The sequence below is a fragment of the Panthera pardus genome, unplaced genomic scaffold, assembly GCF_024362965.1.
Source record: "Panthera pardus isolate Hobbes unplaced genomic scaffold, ASM2436296v1 HiC_scaffold_13, whole genome shotgun sequence".
Taxonomy (NCBI): domain Eukaryota; kingdom Metazoa; phylum Chordata; class Mammalia; order Carnivora; family Felidae; genus Panthera; species Panthera pardus.
In genome coordinates this window covers 103,199,005-103,216,705 of record NW_026526688.1, presented here as the reverse complement: position 1 = coordinate 103,216,705, position 17,701 = coordinate 103,199,005, and the positions used below count along the sequence as shown (strand labels likewise).

Sequence of the window (17,701 nt, the reverse complement as noted above, 5' to 3'; positions counted from 1 at the left end):
AAATGATATTATGGCTATTTAGGAGAATGTCCTCCACAGAAATATTGAGGGAAAAAAATCGTCATAATGTCTGTAATTTACTTTGAAATGCCTCAGTGAATAAAAAAATATATACATATTGATGAAATAAATTATATTAAAGTGAATCAATCTGCAGTTGAGTCATTCATATGTGAAATAATGACAATTTTTCACAGAAGGAGTCTAGGGTCCCCACTTAGAACATAATTATATTTCCATGTTACACTCCTGTTCATGTGTTGTTCTTATAGTACAATTAGGCCTTCAACACAGTATGTTTCTAAAAAGTTCAGGATGAAAAATATCTAATCTTCTTTCCCCACTGTGACTGAGCAGAGGCAAGTTGCCTTGCTATATATCCATACTCCTTAGTACTAGAATGCTGACCTTTTGTTGAGGGTACTAATATACATAGGTAGAAAAACTATACTCACCAGCTTCCCATTTAGATAGGGAAGAGAGCTAACAATATGCAAGCAAAGATCATTGTATGAACCTACCACAAAGGCTCTTAAATGAGAGCTAAGTCAGCTGGCAAGAATACCCTTGGGCCTTGGTTACTTCTTCTCTCTCCCCACTGATAATAAAAGCATGATAGCTGGGGCTAAAGCAGCCATCGTGAGGCCAAGAGGACACAAAGACTTCCACCCCAACACTTTAAGCCACTGAACTGATAGCAGTAAATGCCTAAGTGCCAACTTCTTATTATAGGGAGAACTTAATCCCCAAGGTTCAGATTCCTATAGTTGTCCCTATTACTCTCAGCTGATATAGCGAATGTCAAGGAAAAGAAACACACCAGTGCCCAAGACATAACAGAATCATTCTTTATGAAATGAGTCCCTTATAAAATAAATGCGAAATGGGAAATGCAGCAGAACTGTGAGGAAGAAGAGATTCTGAGTATATGGTGACCTGTACGCACCACCTTCCCCTTATCTCCAACCCTAAGCTACTTTCATCTTTTGAGCAAAACAACTGCCACTAGCATGTACAGTCAACGGGACATAAGTGAAGCCTTAGGCTCTGGCAAGTTACTGGTGTGAGGCATTCTCTCCAGTGGACTTAGTAATAAAGTGGAAAACAGCAGAAGAGGGCTGAGGACCGGACACTAGGGAATGCTGAGAAACGTTTGAAAGTCAGAGATGGGGGAGGGGGCCACAGCCCACAGTCTTTCCATGCTCAGCAGTCCAGGAAAGTCCAAGGAGACAAGAGAGCAAAGGAACAGGGAACTGACAACCTATCTGCCCGGGCAGGCTCATGGTGACAGAGACCCCTTGCCTATAGGGAAGGGCTGACATCATAGAGGGCTCTCTAATTACCGCTCTTAGGCTTTGACAAAACAACCAAGGCAGACTGCCTAAACAAAGGGGCCCAGCTGCCTGAGAGAGAACAATCAGGCAGAAAAATGAGAACCATACTCTGTAAAATAGAACTTCTACAGGAGGCAGAATCATTAAGAGAAATACCTTAACTACATAAGGGAATTTAAGGACATTCAAGTAGAGCACTCAAAAAAAATAACAACAACAACAACAACAACAAAACACACTTTTAAGAGTGAAAAAAGAAACATGATTTTCCAACTAAATATGTTTAGAGAATGAGTTGAAAGAGAAATGCAATAACCTGAAAATCACTTACCCAGCAGGAAGTCCTTTACAGTCAGGTGGAAGGAGAGCTACCTGATGATATACACAGATTCAAAGAGCATATTATCCACATGGTGATGAGAAAAAGAATCACAAAAAAGTCTCTAACTAAAAAATGAACCAGAGCAAAGAAAAGAAGATGGTAGAAGAAAAGGAGGAGCTGGTGTGTATACACACAAAATTAACAACTAACAGAGTGTGTAGACTATATAGGCTCTAACTAACAACTCTTCAACCAACGGGGATATACTCTTAAAAGAAATTCTATTAAATAACACACCATTTCATCCAAACTTAAGGGCTGTTGGGGAAGGATGGCAGGAAGGCAAAAGCATCCCAAAAGCTGCTGGGGTGAAGGTGGGCGATGGGCGGAGGGAAGGAAAGGGGAAATGGGACATCTTGTAGAAGAAATTGTGTGTTTTTGTGGGAAAACATAGTTGAGTGCTAGGCATCAGACAAAAAAAATCATATCCATCTGATTGTGAAAGAGGGAAAAAGTAAATCACTAATGAAAAAGAATATAACTAACATAGTAATCAGAAGAAAGAAAGGAATGAACAGTGACTTGAACAGACTGCAAAATAAGGAAAATTTAAAAATAAGTTACAACAATACAAAATAAGTAATGAGAATAAAGAAAGACAACAAGAATGAAATCAGTTCTATCAGCTATTATGCTAAATATGAAGGAATTAAATTCCTCATTAAATGAGAGATTGTAATATTGCATTATGAAATATAATCTAGCTACGTGATTACAAAAGATAAAACAAAATGATAAAAAATGACTTTAAATGGGTAGACAAAGAAAGGCAATAGTGTCAATATCAGACAAGAATTAAATTAATGGCTGAATGCACTAAACAGAATAAAGCAGAACATTATATAGTAATAAAAAATACATTCATGAAGAAGATCTAACAGGGAGAAAAGAGAAGTTTAAAAATACTAAAAATGCACAAACTTCCAGTTATAAAATAAGTCATGGAGATAAAAAGTACAGCATGGGGAATATAGTCAATAATATTGTAGTAAAGTTGCACAGTGGTAGTGACTATATTTATCGTGGTAAGTAGTAAGTCATGTACAGAATTGTTGAATCAGTATGCTGTATACCTAAAACTAATATAACATTGTATGTTAATTATATTTCAATAAAAAATGATTAAAATGGCCAGTTTTAGGTTATGTATATTTTTAAAAAATAATTAAAAACTTAACTAACTTTTCACCAAAATACATATGTATTATATAATACATATAACATATATATATATATGTGTATGTGTGTGTGTGTGTGTGTGTGTGTGTGTGTGTGTGTTGTGTGTGTGCATGAAGAACTAGAGTGGGAGATTTTAAAACCTCTCCTTCAATACTGGACAGATTTATTAAGTAATAAAGATAATAAGTAAGAATATTTTTAAATGCCATTAATTTTAAAACTTAAGTTAAATATCCACCAAGGATTTGAAAAGGGTATCCCTCCTACCCTACCAATCCGAAAGGCCAATAAACCACAAAATCCTACCTTTTCTTGAGGAGAGCACTGGCTTAGCTGCTGCCACAGATCACAGAATGCACAGCCACCAGTCACCACACAAGCAGGTAAGAAATCAACTAACGCTTTAACAGCTAAAGGTACATGTGAGACAGCCTGCCCTTACAGAACCAGTGGAAGCCCCAGACATAAGCAGAGTTCACACACACGTGCAGAGTCTTCTCCAAAGATCTCCCATACAAGAAAGATTGGGGGACAGACAGGAGAACAGTCTCCCTCAGGGATGCAAGCATGCAGGAGTGAAACAGCATATGCTACAAGAATGACACAACACTCCACACCTCCTGCCCTGCCCTTTCTTCCACATAAGGAAAAGCCTTTAGGCACAGCAAGGGAAGCAGCACACTGTCACCTCTAGGACACAAATAAAGATCCATTGCTGCTAGAAGAAGGGCAGGAAGTAATGCAGGCTCAGGAACTTATACCACAACCATCAGAGGACTCCTACCTTTTGTGGAAGGGACAAGAAACACTCCCCCAGCAAAACACCAAACTAAAACAAGGCGAAAGTTTGGCTCCTATGGAGAAGAGGTAGGAATGCAGAGAAGGCACAACTCCCAGGGCTCAGACTGATAAACCCTGGATAAGAATGAAGCTGGACCAAGATAGAGAATCTCAAAAAACAACACATAGCGGTCTACTACTGATAGAAGGGGAAGAGCAAGGCAGCATGGTGAAAACCCTCTATGGTTTAGGCATTCAAGGACAAAAGAGAGCTGAGAGTTGGGGCACCTGGGTGGGTCATTCAACTAGGCATCCGACTTCGGCTCAGATCATGATCTCACGGATTGTGGGGTTGAGCCCTGCCACAGGCTCAGGGCTGACAGCTAGGAGCCTGGGACCTGCTTCAGATTCTGTGTCTCCCTTTCTCTCTGCCCCTTCCCCACTCACTCATGTGTGCTCTCTCTCTCTATCAAAAATAAAAACAAGAACATTTAACAAAAAAAGAGAGAGAGAGAGAGCTGAGAGTAGAACAGAAACACTGAGAAAAACCTTGAGCACTCTAGCCACCCCCAGTACAAGGTAACTCTAGAAGGATCTAAAGCCTGTGATATACTGAAGGTAACAACAGCAACAAAATAATGCAAACCCATTTTAGCTCCTAACTAGATTGATCCAAATCCCCAGACTGACCAAAAAAAAAAAGAGGTGTAAATAGCATAAATGCTATTTACTGCACTCTTGATCGTTTCACACATGATGCTGGCATTCAATCAAAACTATGACATACAAAAAAGCAAGGAGAAAAAAAAACATTGTTCAGAAACAAAGCAAGCAATGGAACCAGATTCAGAGATGACACAGATGTTGGACTTATCAGATAAGGACTTTAACAACAACTATGTCTACTTTGTAAAAGAATCTACTAGAGGGGTGCCTGGGTGGCTCAGTCAGTTAAGTATACGAACACTTGATTTTGGCTCAGGTCATGATCTCATGGTTTGTGAGTCTGAGCCCAGCATCAGGCTCTGAGCTGACAGTGAGGGGCCTACTTAGGATTCTCTCTCTCTGACCCCTCCCCGTTGATGCTTGCTCTCGCTCTCTCTCAAAATAAATAAATAAATAAACTAAAAAATAATAATAATAACCTAATAGAAAAGGCAGTTGACATGCATGAATATAGGGAAGATTTCAGCTGAGACATGTCAACTATAAAATGGAGAGTCCAGTGGAAATACTAGAAATAGAAACCACAATATCAAAGATGAATTCCTTTTACAGACTCACCAGGAAACTTGGCACAGCTGAGAAAAGAATCAATAAACTTGAAGATAAGGAAAAAGAAATTACCTAAACTAAAACACAAAGTAAAAAAGAAAAAAAAAGCATAGAAAAAGCAGAACAAAGCATATAAAGGCTGTTGACATACTATTCTATCAAATGGTCTGACACACATGTAATTGGAGACCCAGAGGAAAGATTATACCAGAAATAAAATGTGAAGAGATAATGTCCAAGGATGTTCAAAAAATAATAAAAGACATCAAACCACACATAAAACCAAGTTTTTTTAATGAAAGACACATATTTAAATTTCTAAAATTCAAAGAAAAGTAGAAAAATCTTGAATGTAGACAGAAGAAAAAGATATTATGTACAGAATGTAAGACTTAGAGCAGACTTTTTGTCGGAAACTACGTAAGCCAAAAAAAAAAATAAAGAAAGAAAAACAAATAAGCAACATCCATAATGTAGTGGGGGGCGGGGGGCTGTCAACCTGAAGAACATAGCAAAATACTCTTTCAGACATGCAAAAGCTGGAGAAATTCATTGGCAGCAACTTATGCTACTAGAAATGTTCAAAGAATATGGTTCAGGCATGAGGAATATGATCCCAGACAGTAACTTAGTTAAAAGCAAAAAAATTAAGAGCTCCAGAATGTTAAAAATATATAATAAAGACAATCTTTCTGATTTTTAATTGCTCTAAAAGTCAACTGATGATCAAAAGGGAATATAGCAGAAATGTAAGGTTTATAGCATAAAATAAAATAGCTGAAAATAGTGGTATAAAGGATGGGAAGGAGGATATGCAGGTACAACAACTGTATCTCACCACCTCTTTGACATCTCTCTCTGTTGTCTAACAGAAACCTCAAAATCAACATGCCTTTGGGGTGCCTGGTTGGCTCAATCGGTTAAGCGTCTGACTTGATTTTGGCCCAGGTCATGATCTCACAGATCTTCAATTAGAGCCCCACATCAGGCTCTGCACTCTCAGCCAAGAGCTTGGGATTTTTCTCTCTCCGTCTCTCTCTGTTCCTCCCCTGTTCACACTCTCTCTTCTCTCAAAAATAAATAAATAGAGGCACCTTGGTGGCTTGGTCGGTCAGTTTAGCATCCAACTTGGCTCAGGTCATGATCTCTTGGTTCATGAGGTCGAGCCCCACATCGGGCTGCTGTCAGTGCAGAAGCCCACTTCAGGTCCCCTGTCCTCCTCTCTCTTCGCCCCTCCCCAACTTGCGAGCACACACGCACATGTGTGTGCTCTTTCTCTCTCCTGCTCAAAAATGAATAAACATTTATAAAATAAACAACTTGAGTTCCTGATCCTCCCCCTTCAAACCTGCTGCAGCCACAATCTTCCCCATCTCAGTTGCTGGCTGACAATACAACCCTTCCAATTTCTCACACTAAAATCCTTGGAATCATCTTCAGATCTTTCCCCTTCTTTCACCCTTATTCCACCAGCATACTCTGTCACTGCTATCTTCAAACTACACTACCAGCATTGCCACCATGTTGGTCTAAGCCACCATCATCTCTCACCTGGATCACTGCAACAGAATCCTAACAAGTCTTCTAAGTTGCACACTTGCCCTGTGGCCAGTCATTCTCAGAAGGACCCTTGATAAACTCAAGTCAAATCATGTCAAAACCCTGCAGTGGTTCCCCATTTGACTCAAAGAAAAGTAGACACCTTTGCAATGGCTTGAAAGAAAGAAATGTGGCCCTTAGTAGGCTTCCCTTCATTAACTGACCTCCTCCCCTAGTACTCAGCCCCAGCTCACTCCCTTCCAGCCTCATTGGCCTCCTTGTCCTGGGACACAACAAGCAAACACCCATCTTAGGACCTTTGCTCTCGCTGCTGCCTAGAATGCTTGTCCCCTACAAATGTGCCATCCTGTAAGTCACTGCCCAAACCTCCCTTGCCTGGTGAGCACTAACTGGACCACCTATTTATAATAACATCCCCACACCCACATCCAGGCACTCTGCCAAGTTATCGATACCCGGCTCTACTTTTTCTTTTTTCCTTAGCACTTACCACATTTTAACAGAGTATAAAATTTATCTAATATGTTCATTGTTTAGATTCTGTCTCTTCTCACTAGAATGCAAGCTCCACAACAGACAGAATCTCTATTTTGTTCACTACTGAATTCATAGGACAGATTTTGGTGAAGAAGATATATCTTGAATAATAACTATGTAAAACAGACCCGAATAGGGGCGCCTGGGTGGCTCAGTCGGTTAAGCAGCCGACTTCGGCTCAGGTCATGATCTCGCGGTCCGTGAGTTCGAGCCCCACGTGGGGCTCTGTGCTGACAGCTCAGAGCCTGGAGCCTGTTTCAGATTCTGTGTCTCCCTCTCTCTGACCCTCCCCCATTCATGCTCTGTCTCTCTCTGTCTCAAAAATAAATAAACGTTTAAATAAATAAATAAATAAATAAAGACCCGAATAAGTGGAAATTGTGGCACACTGACAGCATAAAATATATTCAGTCATTAAAAATAATCAATTACAGGGGCACGTGGGTGGCTAAGTCGGTTAAGCATCCGACTCTTGGTTTCAGCTCAGGTCATGATCTCATGGTTCAGGAGTTTGAGCTCTGCATCAAGTTCTGCACTGACAGTGCAGAGTCTGCTTGGGATTCTCTCTCTTCCTCTGTCTGCCCCTCCCTCGCTCTCTCTCTCTCTCAAAATAAATAAATAAAACATTAGTAAATAAATACATACATAAATAAATAAATATTAAAATAATAAATGACAGCCAAAGTAGATTACTTGAAGGGATTTCCATTAAATACTGTTGAATGAGAAATGCTGGATGATGAAATGAGTTTACTCTTTTTCTCATTTTTGTGAAATAATTTTTTTAAACTATATGAGTTGATGTGTGTCTGGATGGTAGTATATGAGCATGGACACAGCACTTTATCAGTATAGAGGAAAAAAAATTTTTTTCAGTGAAAAGGATATATGGAATTATCTGAGTTCAAATTGATTAATCCACTTATTATTAATATAACTTTCCTCAAAATCAGCCCCCTCATCGATAAAACAAGGATAACAATGGCAGTATAAACCTTGCAGGCTTCTGGTAGGACTTGAATATGAACTGTGTGATGCATTCAGTGACTACTGTCTCTGTCATTCACCTTTCTGTCACTAGCAACTAGCCCAGTGAGTGCCTAACAATTTCAGGGGCTCAATAAATATTTGTTGAAAAAATTAACCACAGCTATTATTATCGCACACACAAAAAACAAAATGTGAAGTTTCAGAGAAAACATCCGTTTAAGTGGATTAGTTATATATTTTAAAATCTGTAACAACACCAGGATATACAAAGCTGCTTTGAGTCTCTATCCTACAGTATAAATGTGTAAACAGAAAAGAGATAGCACACATGGCAGGCATCAATGGTGATGATTTTCCCTCTGATTATGTTTCCAGGTTAGTTATCATCAGCCACCAGGAAATATAAGCAAACGTTCACTGGCAGAATTCTAGCTCTAGCATAAAGATCCATTGTTTCTTCATGAGATTCACCTTCCAAGCTGCTCAACAAAACACTTTATTCCGCAAAAGCTCATCTCCTTATATTAACATTTATGCATGGTGATTGTTCCTCTATGCTTTTACTTACTTTTCTTTTTTTTTTTATTTTTTTAATGTTTATTTATTATTGAGAGACAGGGACACAGAGTGCGAGCAGGGGAGGGGCAGAGAGAGGGGGACACACATAATCTGAAGAAGGCTCCAGGTTCTGAGCTGTCAGTACAGAGTTCAACGTGGGGCTTGAACCCACAAACCACGAGATCATGACCTGAGCCAAAGTCGGACACTTAACCAACTGAACCACCCAGGTGCTCCCTTACTTTACTTTTCAGGGTACCTCTTTCCCATATGGTTTTCTAACCCTATACAACTTATTTTTTTGTTTTTGTTTTTGTTTTTTAGCTTATCTTAACTTTCATAAACTCAGATTTGAACTTTACTTCAGGTATTTTTCACTGGGATTTGACTCATTGAATGTCTCTACTGCAAATCCCTCAAAAAGAACCAAAGTGTTTGCCTTGGTTTGAAAGAGAGGGCGCTGGTATCACGGAAGACATGGGAGCTTGAGAGGCAGCTGTTAGCCGCAAGACTCCATGTGAAGCTTCTCTGGGCTCTGGTGTCATCATTTGTAAAATAAGAATGTGCACATTAGCTTACTTCTGAAGTTCTTTTTCTACTTCCCATGAACATACTTTTTCCTCCTTTTTGTAAGGGAACCACTCATTTGGGTTTTATTGCATGCCAACTCTGAAGATCTCACCAGAATCAATACTGAAAACAAGGCATTATATTCATCAACATGGTAGATCTGCAATGAATACATTTTATCAGGATCAGTATGTGGGGAACAACTCACCCCAGTTAGTTATCGTAACACGTTCCACAGAATCCAGGCCAAGAATTATAATTTGGAGCCCAGGTAAGATAGTAATGGCCCACCAAAAATATTTACATCCTAATTCCCAGAATCTGTAGGCTACCTTTACCTTACCTGATATAAGAGACTGTGCAGATGTAATTACATTAGGGATCCTGAGATGGGGAGATTGTCCTGGACTACCTGGGTCAGCCCGATCCAACCACAAGGGTCCTTATAAGAGAAGCCAGGAGGGTCAGAGTAAGAGAAGGAAATGTGACCACAAAAGCAGAGGTTGGAAAGATATAGAGCAAAGGAATGACCAAAGGAATGTGGGCAGCCTCCAGAAAACTGCAAAAGGAAAGGAGGTAGACTCGAGAGACTCTGGAAGGAACCACTCTGTCCACTCATTTTAGATTTATATTCTCCAAAACCATAAGATAATAAACTTATATTGCTTTAAGCCACTAAATTTGTGATAATTTGTTCCAGCAGTAACAGGAAACGCATACCCCAGCACTGCCAATAAGTTTTGTCCAGAAAAGTAGTTGTGTATAAAATCCTACGGTATCTGACGAAGTTTGAACTAGGAACACGTGTTTGTTCATGAGAAAGGCAAAGTATAGTGGGACACTGCCCTAGGGTTCATGGACACAGGATGGCACTCAGGAGCCACTTGGGCAAGAAAGCACAAGATTGAGAAGGAAGGAAGCAAGGAACAGAGCTTCCCAGGGGGGTCAATGCAGTTGCTGGTGTGTAGACAGGTGTCGGCAATGCTATTTACTGCTTCTACTGGAATTAGGGGACCAGAAATCTGGGAGAGACATTTTATTTCATTTATATTTAGTTATTTCCTTTTCAGCTTTTCCTCAGCCTTCCTGTTAATCTTTGGTTGTTTTTAAAAATATAAGCCCAGTTCAACTACACTACACTTACGCAGGTTACAGGGCTTCTAGATATAAAGGAAAATAACTACATATCTGATCTGGTAAAGTTTTAGCCTGCTAGTGAAGAATGAACTGGAAAGAAGAAAAAGTTAAACGTCAGCATAAGGACAATTGCAAACATTTTGACAAAAAGTAATTATCCACCAAGTGTGCAATCTGTAACTGGGGATAATAATAAGCCTTCAAAGACTGTTGTACAAAATTAAAAAAAATAAATAATAAATAAAATGGGGCGCCTGGGTGGCGCAGTCGGTTAAGCGTCCGACTTCAGCCAGGTCACGATCTCGCGGTCCGTGAGTTCGAGCCCCGCGTCAGGCTCTGTGCTGACAGCTCGGAGCCTGGAGCCTGTTTCGGATTCTGTGTCTCCCTCTCTCTCTGCCCCTCCCCCGTTCATGCTCTGTCTCTCTCTGTCCCAAAAATAAATAAAAAAACGTTGAAAAAAAAAAATTAAAAAAAAAAAAAACAAAAAAAAACAAAGACTGTTGTACAATAAAATGAGATAGCATACACAAGTACACAGTAAACAGAAAACCCAAAATTCATACTGTGCGCTTGTGTGTGACACTTTCAGGCTGCCGACCCGACAGTGTCCTTTGTGTAAGGTGGTGCTTCAATGGAAATATTTAAACAACTCCTATGGGGCACCTGTGTGGCTCAATTGGTTAAGCGTCCAACTCTTGGTTTTGGCTCCGGTCATGATCTCACAGTTTCCTGAGTTCGAGCCCTGCACTGGGCTCCCCAATGACAGTGCACATCCTGCTTGGGATTCCCCTCACCCCTCCCCCACTCATGCTGTCTCTGTCTCTCTCAAAATAAATGAACTTAAAAAACAAAAAATAAAAAAAATAAACAACTCCTTTGTCTGCAATATGGCCTGTCACAAGGTCTAGCCCTTAAAGGACTGTTTCAATTTTTTTTATAATTTTTTTTTAATGCTTATTTTTGACAGAGAGAGACAGAGCATGAGCAGGGGAGGGGCAGAGACAGAGGGAGACACAGAAACCAAAGCAGGCTCCAGGCTCTGAGCTGTCAGCACAGAGCCTGATGCAGACTCAAACTCCCTAACACGAGATCATGACCTGAGCCGAAGTTGGGTGTTTAACCGACTGGGCCACCCAGGCACCCCAGAAGTGTCCACCTTATTCTAATTATTAGCAATTTGCAATGTGTATAACTTTGAATGAACTCAGGTCTCCTTTTTCTACTCAAGGGCTTTCCAATAGTCTCATCCATTCTTTCTACAAGAACAATTCATGGCTTACATAGAAACAGCTACGAAAGGACCTTCTCTTCATCCAACCTCTAATTTCCATAATGGCAAGAAAAGGAAAGGAGGTCCTTCCTTTTCATCTTATTCTCACTATGAAAATTTTCTACAGAAAGAGAGAAAGAGAGAGAGCTTGTGAGACAGCACAAGCTCAGGCCTGCAAAAATAGATTATTGCCAAGGAAAAACCTAATAGGGCTAAGGTGGGGCCAGGCATTAGGTGATTCTATTGCAGGGAACTCACTCTGGCAAACACTGCACAAAAAGGAGTGGACCTAAAAAAGGATTAAGGGGTCCCATTGTTAAGAAAAAATCAAATTGACCTGATGAATGTAGAGGGAGTGGAGTCTCTAGAAAGATCCCACAATGTCAGTACCAGTCTGGATTAGCTTCTATGAATTTGAAATCAATAGATGGCTTTAGTTGCAATTGTTTTTTTTTTCTTTCTTTCTTCCTTTTATTTATTTATTTATTTATCTATTTATTTATTTATTTATTTATTTTTGAGAGACAGCACAAGCAGGGGAGGGGCAGAGAGAGAGAGAGAGAGACAGAGAGACAGAGAGAGAGACAGAGAGAGAGAGATAGGAGACACGAGCCCGACGCTGGGCTCGAACCCATGAACCACGAGATAGTGACCTGAGCCGAAGTTGGACACCACCCAGATGCCCTGCAATTGGTTTTTTTGTGTGTGTGTTTTTTTGTTTTTATTGAAACAGAAGTGTTATACAAGCATGTGTGTTATAAAAGTGTGACAAAAATTTGTTATTTCTAACATATAAAGTGATATATTCCAAAACTTATTCAGAATAGTGAATATGAAAAGTTTAAGGTCTTTGCTGAAATACAGTCTTCTCAGACCCCTTGATCCTTGACTTATGGCCAGAAGGCCCATTAAAGGTAACGTGGGAAATATTTAATAATCAAGAAACTACACACAAACAGGTAAGGACATTCAGCTTTGACTTTACCATTCAGCTAAAATCTGCTATTCAGCTTCAGCTTCGTCCTCAGCCTTTGGAAGGCAAAGGAACTGAAAACTAATTCAGGGTTATTTCTGGCATCAGTGAACCTGTCCATGATTGATGACCTTTTGATTGAGTATCTTGTGATCATAACTAAATTATGTCACTAATAGTAGGACATCTGAATTCAATGCAAACATCTGCATATTCACTTGAAATATAGATAAGCATTCTAGATGTGATCGGGATGAAAAACTCTGTGTTTTACATGTTGAAATTGTAAGAGCCAGGAAAAGATAAGTGTCTATTTAGTACTGCAATAATAAAATAGACTAACATATGGTGATTTGGGAAGCTGTTCATTCTATATCCAAAAATAATAAAAAATGTCCAAATAACTAAATACATGGAAAAATAAGTTGGAATTTATAAAAATATCAAAAGAAAGTACATTGGCTAGCTGTTTCTAAAGCCTAAATAGTAATATAAGACACAATATAGGGATTATGTAATAATTCTAATTATTTGTATAACTTTTTAATTTATAACTATTAATAACAATAAACAAAATAATGTTTAAGAATTGTGTTTACTTTTTAATTAATTAAATTTAGGCCTGAGACTTTCATGAAAAATACATTTGGGAATTTTCTAGATGCCGTGAGAAAGGATTAAAAGCAGAATTTCAACTTCTGCTTTGAACGAATGTGGATGCTGACATTTACCTATTTGACAAAAACATCTATTCAGTTCATCTCAAATTCAGATAAAGTGTTTACTCCTGGTTTGTACCTTTGAGCATTCTTCCAAACTCCCATTTGAAAAAGTAAGTATGGGGTTGGCTTCTTCCAGTTTTATCCTGGGAGATGCTTATAGGTCATGTTGTCAAGGAAGCCCTCTGAAGCACTGATCTTTCTTCCCCCTTTCTGATTTATACTCAGATGAAAGGCATCCTGGTGTCTCTGGGTGCATTCTGTGACCCTCTTGCTAGCATACCTTTCCTAAACAAGCCTGCTCTTGCCCAAACCTCGTTTTCAAAATATCTGTTCGGTGCGAGTGTGAACTTGGTAGGGATAGATCTGGAAAGAACATGAGCTTTGGACCTAGAAGCCATGGGTTTGAAGCCTCTGCACGAAATTTAACTGTGCATTACTTTTGGTTTTTTTCGTCTCTTACATGAGGATTAATACTGTTCTCAAGGGAGCTGTGCTGATGACGTTACTAATGTAGATAAAGTTCCAGAAAGGGGCCTTGACACAAAGTATCTGCTCAATAAACGGTGGCTCTCGTTACCCTGGGCATTTTACCACTGGCTTTGTGGTTCCAGATTGTACACATCCTGTGAAATGGCTGTAACACGTGTCTCATCAAATCCAAAAGTTTGTAATTTTCCAGTTATCTCTCCTCCTAGGCCTTTGTTTTCAACATCCAACATTTCCAGGCCATTCCCCCATGCATAGTGCAACGTGCCTGCCTTGCTCGTTTGTCTCTAAACTTCTGGAAAGAGAGATCTAGTCAGAGAAAATGCAAAGGCAGAGAAAAAAAGATCAGAGATTCTACGATTATCGAGTTGTCACCTCCCAGAACACACACAACACATTTTGGAAGCAAGGAAAGAACTTCTGAGTGTGTGAATGAGATTCCAAAACCTGTTTTGAGCCTCCCTCGGGATGACCCCCTCCCAAACCCTATAGCGAGAGCGAGGCGCTTCCGACCACATTTCCAATCACCCTAAAGGAAAAAAGGCGGCGGCGGGGCTGCGTGCGCGCCTGTGAAGACACCCGCCCACGCGCGGCTCCGCCAACGCAAAGACGCAGCTCACTCCCAGCACCGAGGAAGAGGGAGGCTCCATCCGGACTCACTTCCTGCAGGGGAAAGGAAAGACCTCTTGGTGCAGGGCGGCCCGCGGCAGTTCCGCCCCTGGACCGGCCGAGAGCAGAGCGCGCCCCGCAGGCACTTACGTGGCGCTGCCCGCTCGGGAGACGCGGCAGGCGAAGGCCGCCCCGTCGGCCCCGGCCTTCCCGCGGGGGTCCCGGTCGGCCCCGGCTAGGGGCGACGGCAGGGACGCCCGCAGAGCCCCCAGCCCTGAGGAGGGGCGACCCCGGGAGGCGCACAGAGCGCGGCAGGAGCAGGGGCGCGCAGGCTGCCGCCGGGTCACCCACCTTTCTCACTCTGCGGGCCGTGTAGAGCCCCATCCCGTCCTGAACCCGGGAGGACTTCAGGGAGAACCTGTCCGGCACGTACATGCCCAGCATTTTCCCGGCCGCGGCCGCCGCCGCCTCGCTCAGCACCAGCGCTCTGCGCCCGGGAGGAGACACATCGAAATTTGGGGTGCTGGGTGGAGGGGAGAGGCCGGCAGGGAAGGAGGAAATGGAGTTTTCCTCCCAGAATCCCCACCTCCCCGCCGATTCCAGGATCCCCCGCGGCTCAGCCCCTCCTAGTCCCGGGTCTGGCTCAGCCCGGAGCCGCCGCGGCCGCTGCTGCCATTGCTGCCGCGGGGGCGCGGGGGGCGCGGGCCGGGGCGCTGCGGTCTCAGAGACGCCGCGCGCTGATTGGCCCGAAGTTGGCGGCTCGCACCCGCGCCGGGCGCGGAGCCGAGAGCGGAGCTGACCTCGGGGCCTCAAACCCAGAGGCCGGCGAAAGGAGAGGACCAGCCTGCTCCCCGCGTCCAGCGCCGCAGCTTCGAGACCCGCCCTTGTCCAGCTCTGGGTTTTGCCGCGCTGAACTAGTTCTAGTTGGGAAATTGTACTGTTTTTAGATGCAAAACGAAATGGTCCGTGACACAGCTGGGGGCATCCTCCAAAACAATTTTATGGAGTTCCAGACTCTGAAAGTATGCTTATTGCCCGACTACTGAAAACCAACCCTGAGGACTAGGAAATTTGGGTCCTTCTTGCATTGTTTTTTTCATGCTTGTTTCAGGGATTTGAACTCGTAGGGGATCAGTAAGTATGGTGATTAACGTACAGGGAACGGGGGTGTACACAGTCTGCAACTAATCCATTTCAAGTTAATTCAAAATTTGTCTCGAACAATTTAAATATTTAAATCCAGTAGAAACTAGTTCTTGTATGGTGCTGTAACCCAGAGAAAGTGCTTACACTTCACAAGATACACCATTTCTGAATCCTCTCTTGCTTGGAAATCACCAGACCTGTGATAGATCTTCAGACATAAACCGAGGAGATGGGAGAAGGGAAAGCCCAAACAGCAGAACCCAGTATCGCAGGATGACAAAAGTCTTGTTTCACTGTTTTTTATAAAGTTAGGTATTGCAGTGTGCTCAGACGAAATTTGAAAAGGCGTTTGGTTGTTTTTTTGTTTTGTTTTGTTTTTCCCTTTAAGACAAGCTAGGAGTTTCCTATTCATTTCTTTTGATGGTCTTCATAATTTTCTAATCTGAGGTCTTTGGGAGTCCATTTGATGTTCCTTGTAAACCGTTAAAAATCATAATAATTTTGATAACATTAAAGACCACACTGTTAGAAAATAAAATTCAACTAAACAAATTTTAAAGATTTTATTGGGTTCATTCACCAATCCATGAGTGGGGCAGCATCCAATCTGGCAAATAGAAAAGAGCTCAGAGAAGCTGTACTAAATGAAAAATTCTTATGGGTAAAAGGAAGCAGGAACAAGGAAGTTATACCAAACAAAAAAGCAGATTGGCTGTTGCAAGGTTACTTTCTTTTAAGTGATGGCAGATGTCTCTGGCAGATCTAGTGCTTGGTCATCAGGCAACTCCTGATAACTGGTTTAAAATTACATTTCTAGAAGAGCCAAAGCTAATTAAGTTGCATCTCAGTTTGGTAACATGGGACTTAGCATAAGTAACTCCATTTTGAGCCTGTTGGCTTGTTGTTACCAATGCACAACCATGGAAATGATTTCTGTTTCTTGGAGACTATAAGAAAAGCCTTGGAACACAAACAGTTCCTAATTTCCTAAGTAGAAGAACTTTATTAAAATAATATAATAACAATATTTGGAGATTTTAAATAATAGAATAAATGATCCTCTTTGAAAAATGTAAGGGTAGGGGCGCCTGGGTGACTCAGTAGGTTAAGCATCCAACTTTTGCTCAGGTCATGATCTCACGGTTCATGAGTTGGAGCCCCACATTGGGCTCTGTGCTGACAGTTCAGAGCCTGGAGCCTGCTTTGGATTGTGTGTCTCCCTCTCACGCTGCCCTTCCCCTGCTCACACTGTCTCTGTCTCTCAAAAATAAATAAATGTTAAAAAACAAAACAAAACAAAACTTTAAAGAAAAAGAAACATGTAAGCGTAGCTTTGTCAGGGGTAAGAACAATGCCTTAATCAGAGAACATTGCCTTAATCATTCTGAGTTTTGATCCCTTTGACCTACTGTTGAAGATACTATCTAACTTTCTGTACGGGGAAGGAGATGAATCAATAAATAAATACAGTTTACTTGAAGGGAATTTAAAATTAGATGGCCTTGAAACACATAATAGGTATTCAGTAAATATGTCTTGATTAAAAGTCAATTCTAAGGCTAATCCGAGATTTTTCAAACTAGTGAATGAATGGTGAGACTAAATTTCACTTGTGCCCCAAAGAATCTGGACTAAGTCAGTTTTCCTGGGGTTCTTTAAACCAGTGCTATAACCAGGCCAGACCAGGTCCACTGTGCCCAGCTGGACCAGATCACAATCCAGAGGGTGGCCCATGGCATTTTCCCCAGAGCACTCACTCAGTTCTTTGTCAGACCCAGTCTTTCAGCTCTGGCCCTTAAGCCACACTGGCTTTTCAGTCAAAAGCTCTGTCAAGTCTCTTTAGGCACAGAAGTTTCCACAGCTTTTGATCATTAGATAGAAAAAGAAATGTTTTCTGGTCTTGGTCTGACACAACCCTCATTCACTCATGACCCTGGTTTGGCATAGCTCCCTTTTGGTTGCATGCTATGTTTCTGGGGAACAAACTTGTCAGCTTGAGAATGTTCATCTTTCTGAACGTAGGCATCTCTACTAATTAATAAATAGTAAAAAATAAATGTAAAGATAAGTCTGAAATTAATTAAATAAGCTTTCCAGATCTTTTATGAATCTCTGCCAGAGATTTTGTTACAACTGGCACAAACAGTAGATTTCGTTAAATAATGCAATGATCTTTTTACCTATGTGATAGAG

At 41.2% G+C, this 17,701-nt stretch overlaps 1 protein-coding gene across 5 annotated transcripts in view; it reads right to left on the bottom strand.

The window, feature by feature from the left end:
• The window catches only part of PRDM5 (PR/SET domain 5), a 206,874-nt gene extending 191,721 nt beyond the window's left edge, over positions 1-15,153 (bottom strand). For 3 of the 5 annotated variants that reach the window (XM_019418733.2, XM_019418742.2, XM_053901284.1), the window contains exon 1: positions 14,714-15,152. In XM_019418733.2, coding sequence (XP_019274278.2) covers positions 14,714-14,806 — 93 coding nt within the window. In that variant the 5' untranslated portion in view covers positions 14,807-15,152. Of the gene's footprint in view, positions 1-14,713 lie in introns of all 5 variants that reach the window. The other 2 variants (XR_002072245.2, XM_019418724.2) reach the window with 2 other exon arrangements.
• Positions 15,154-17,701: the final 2,548 nt, after the last annotated feature.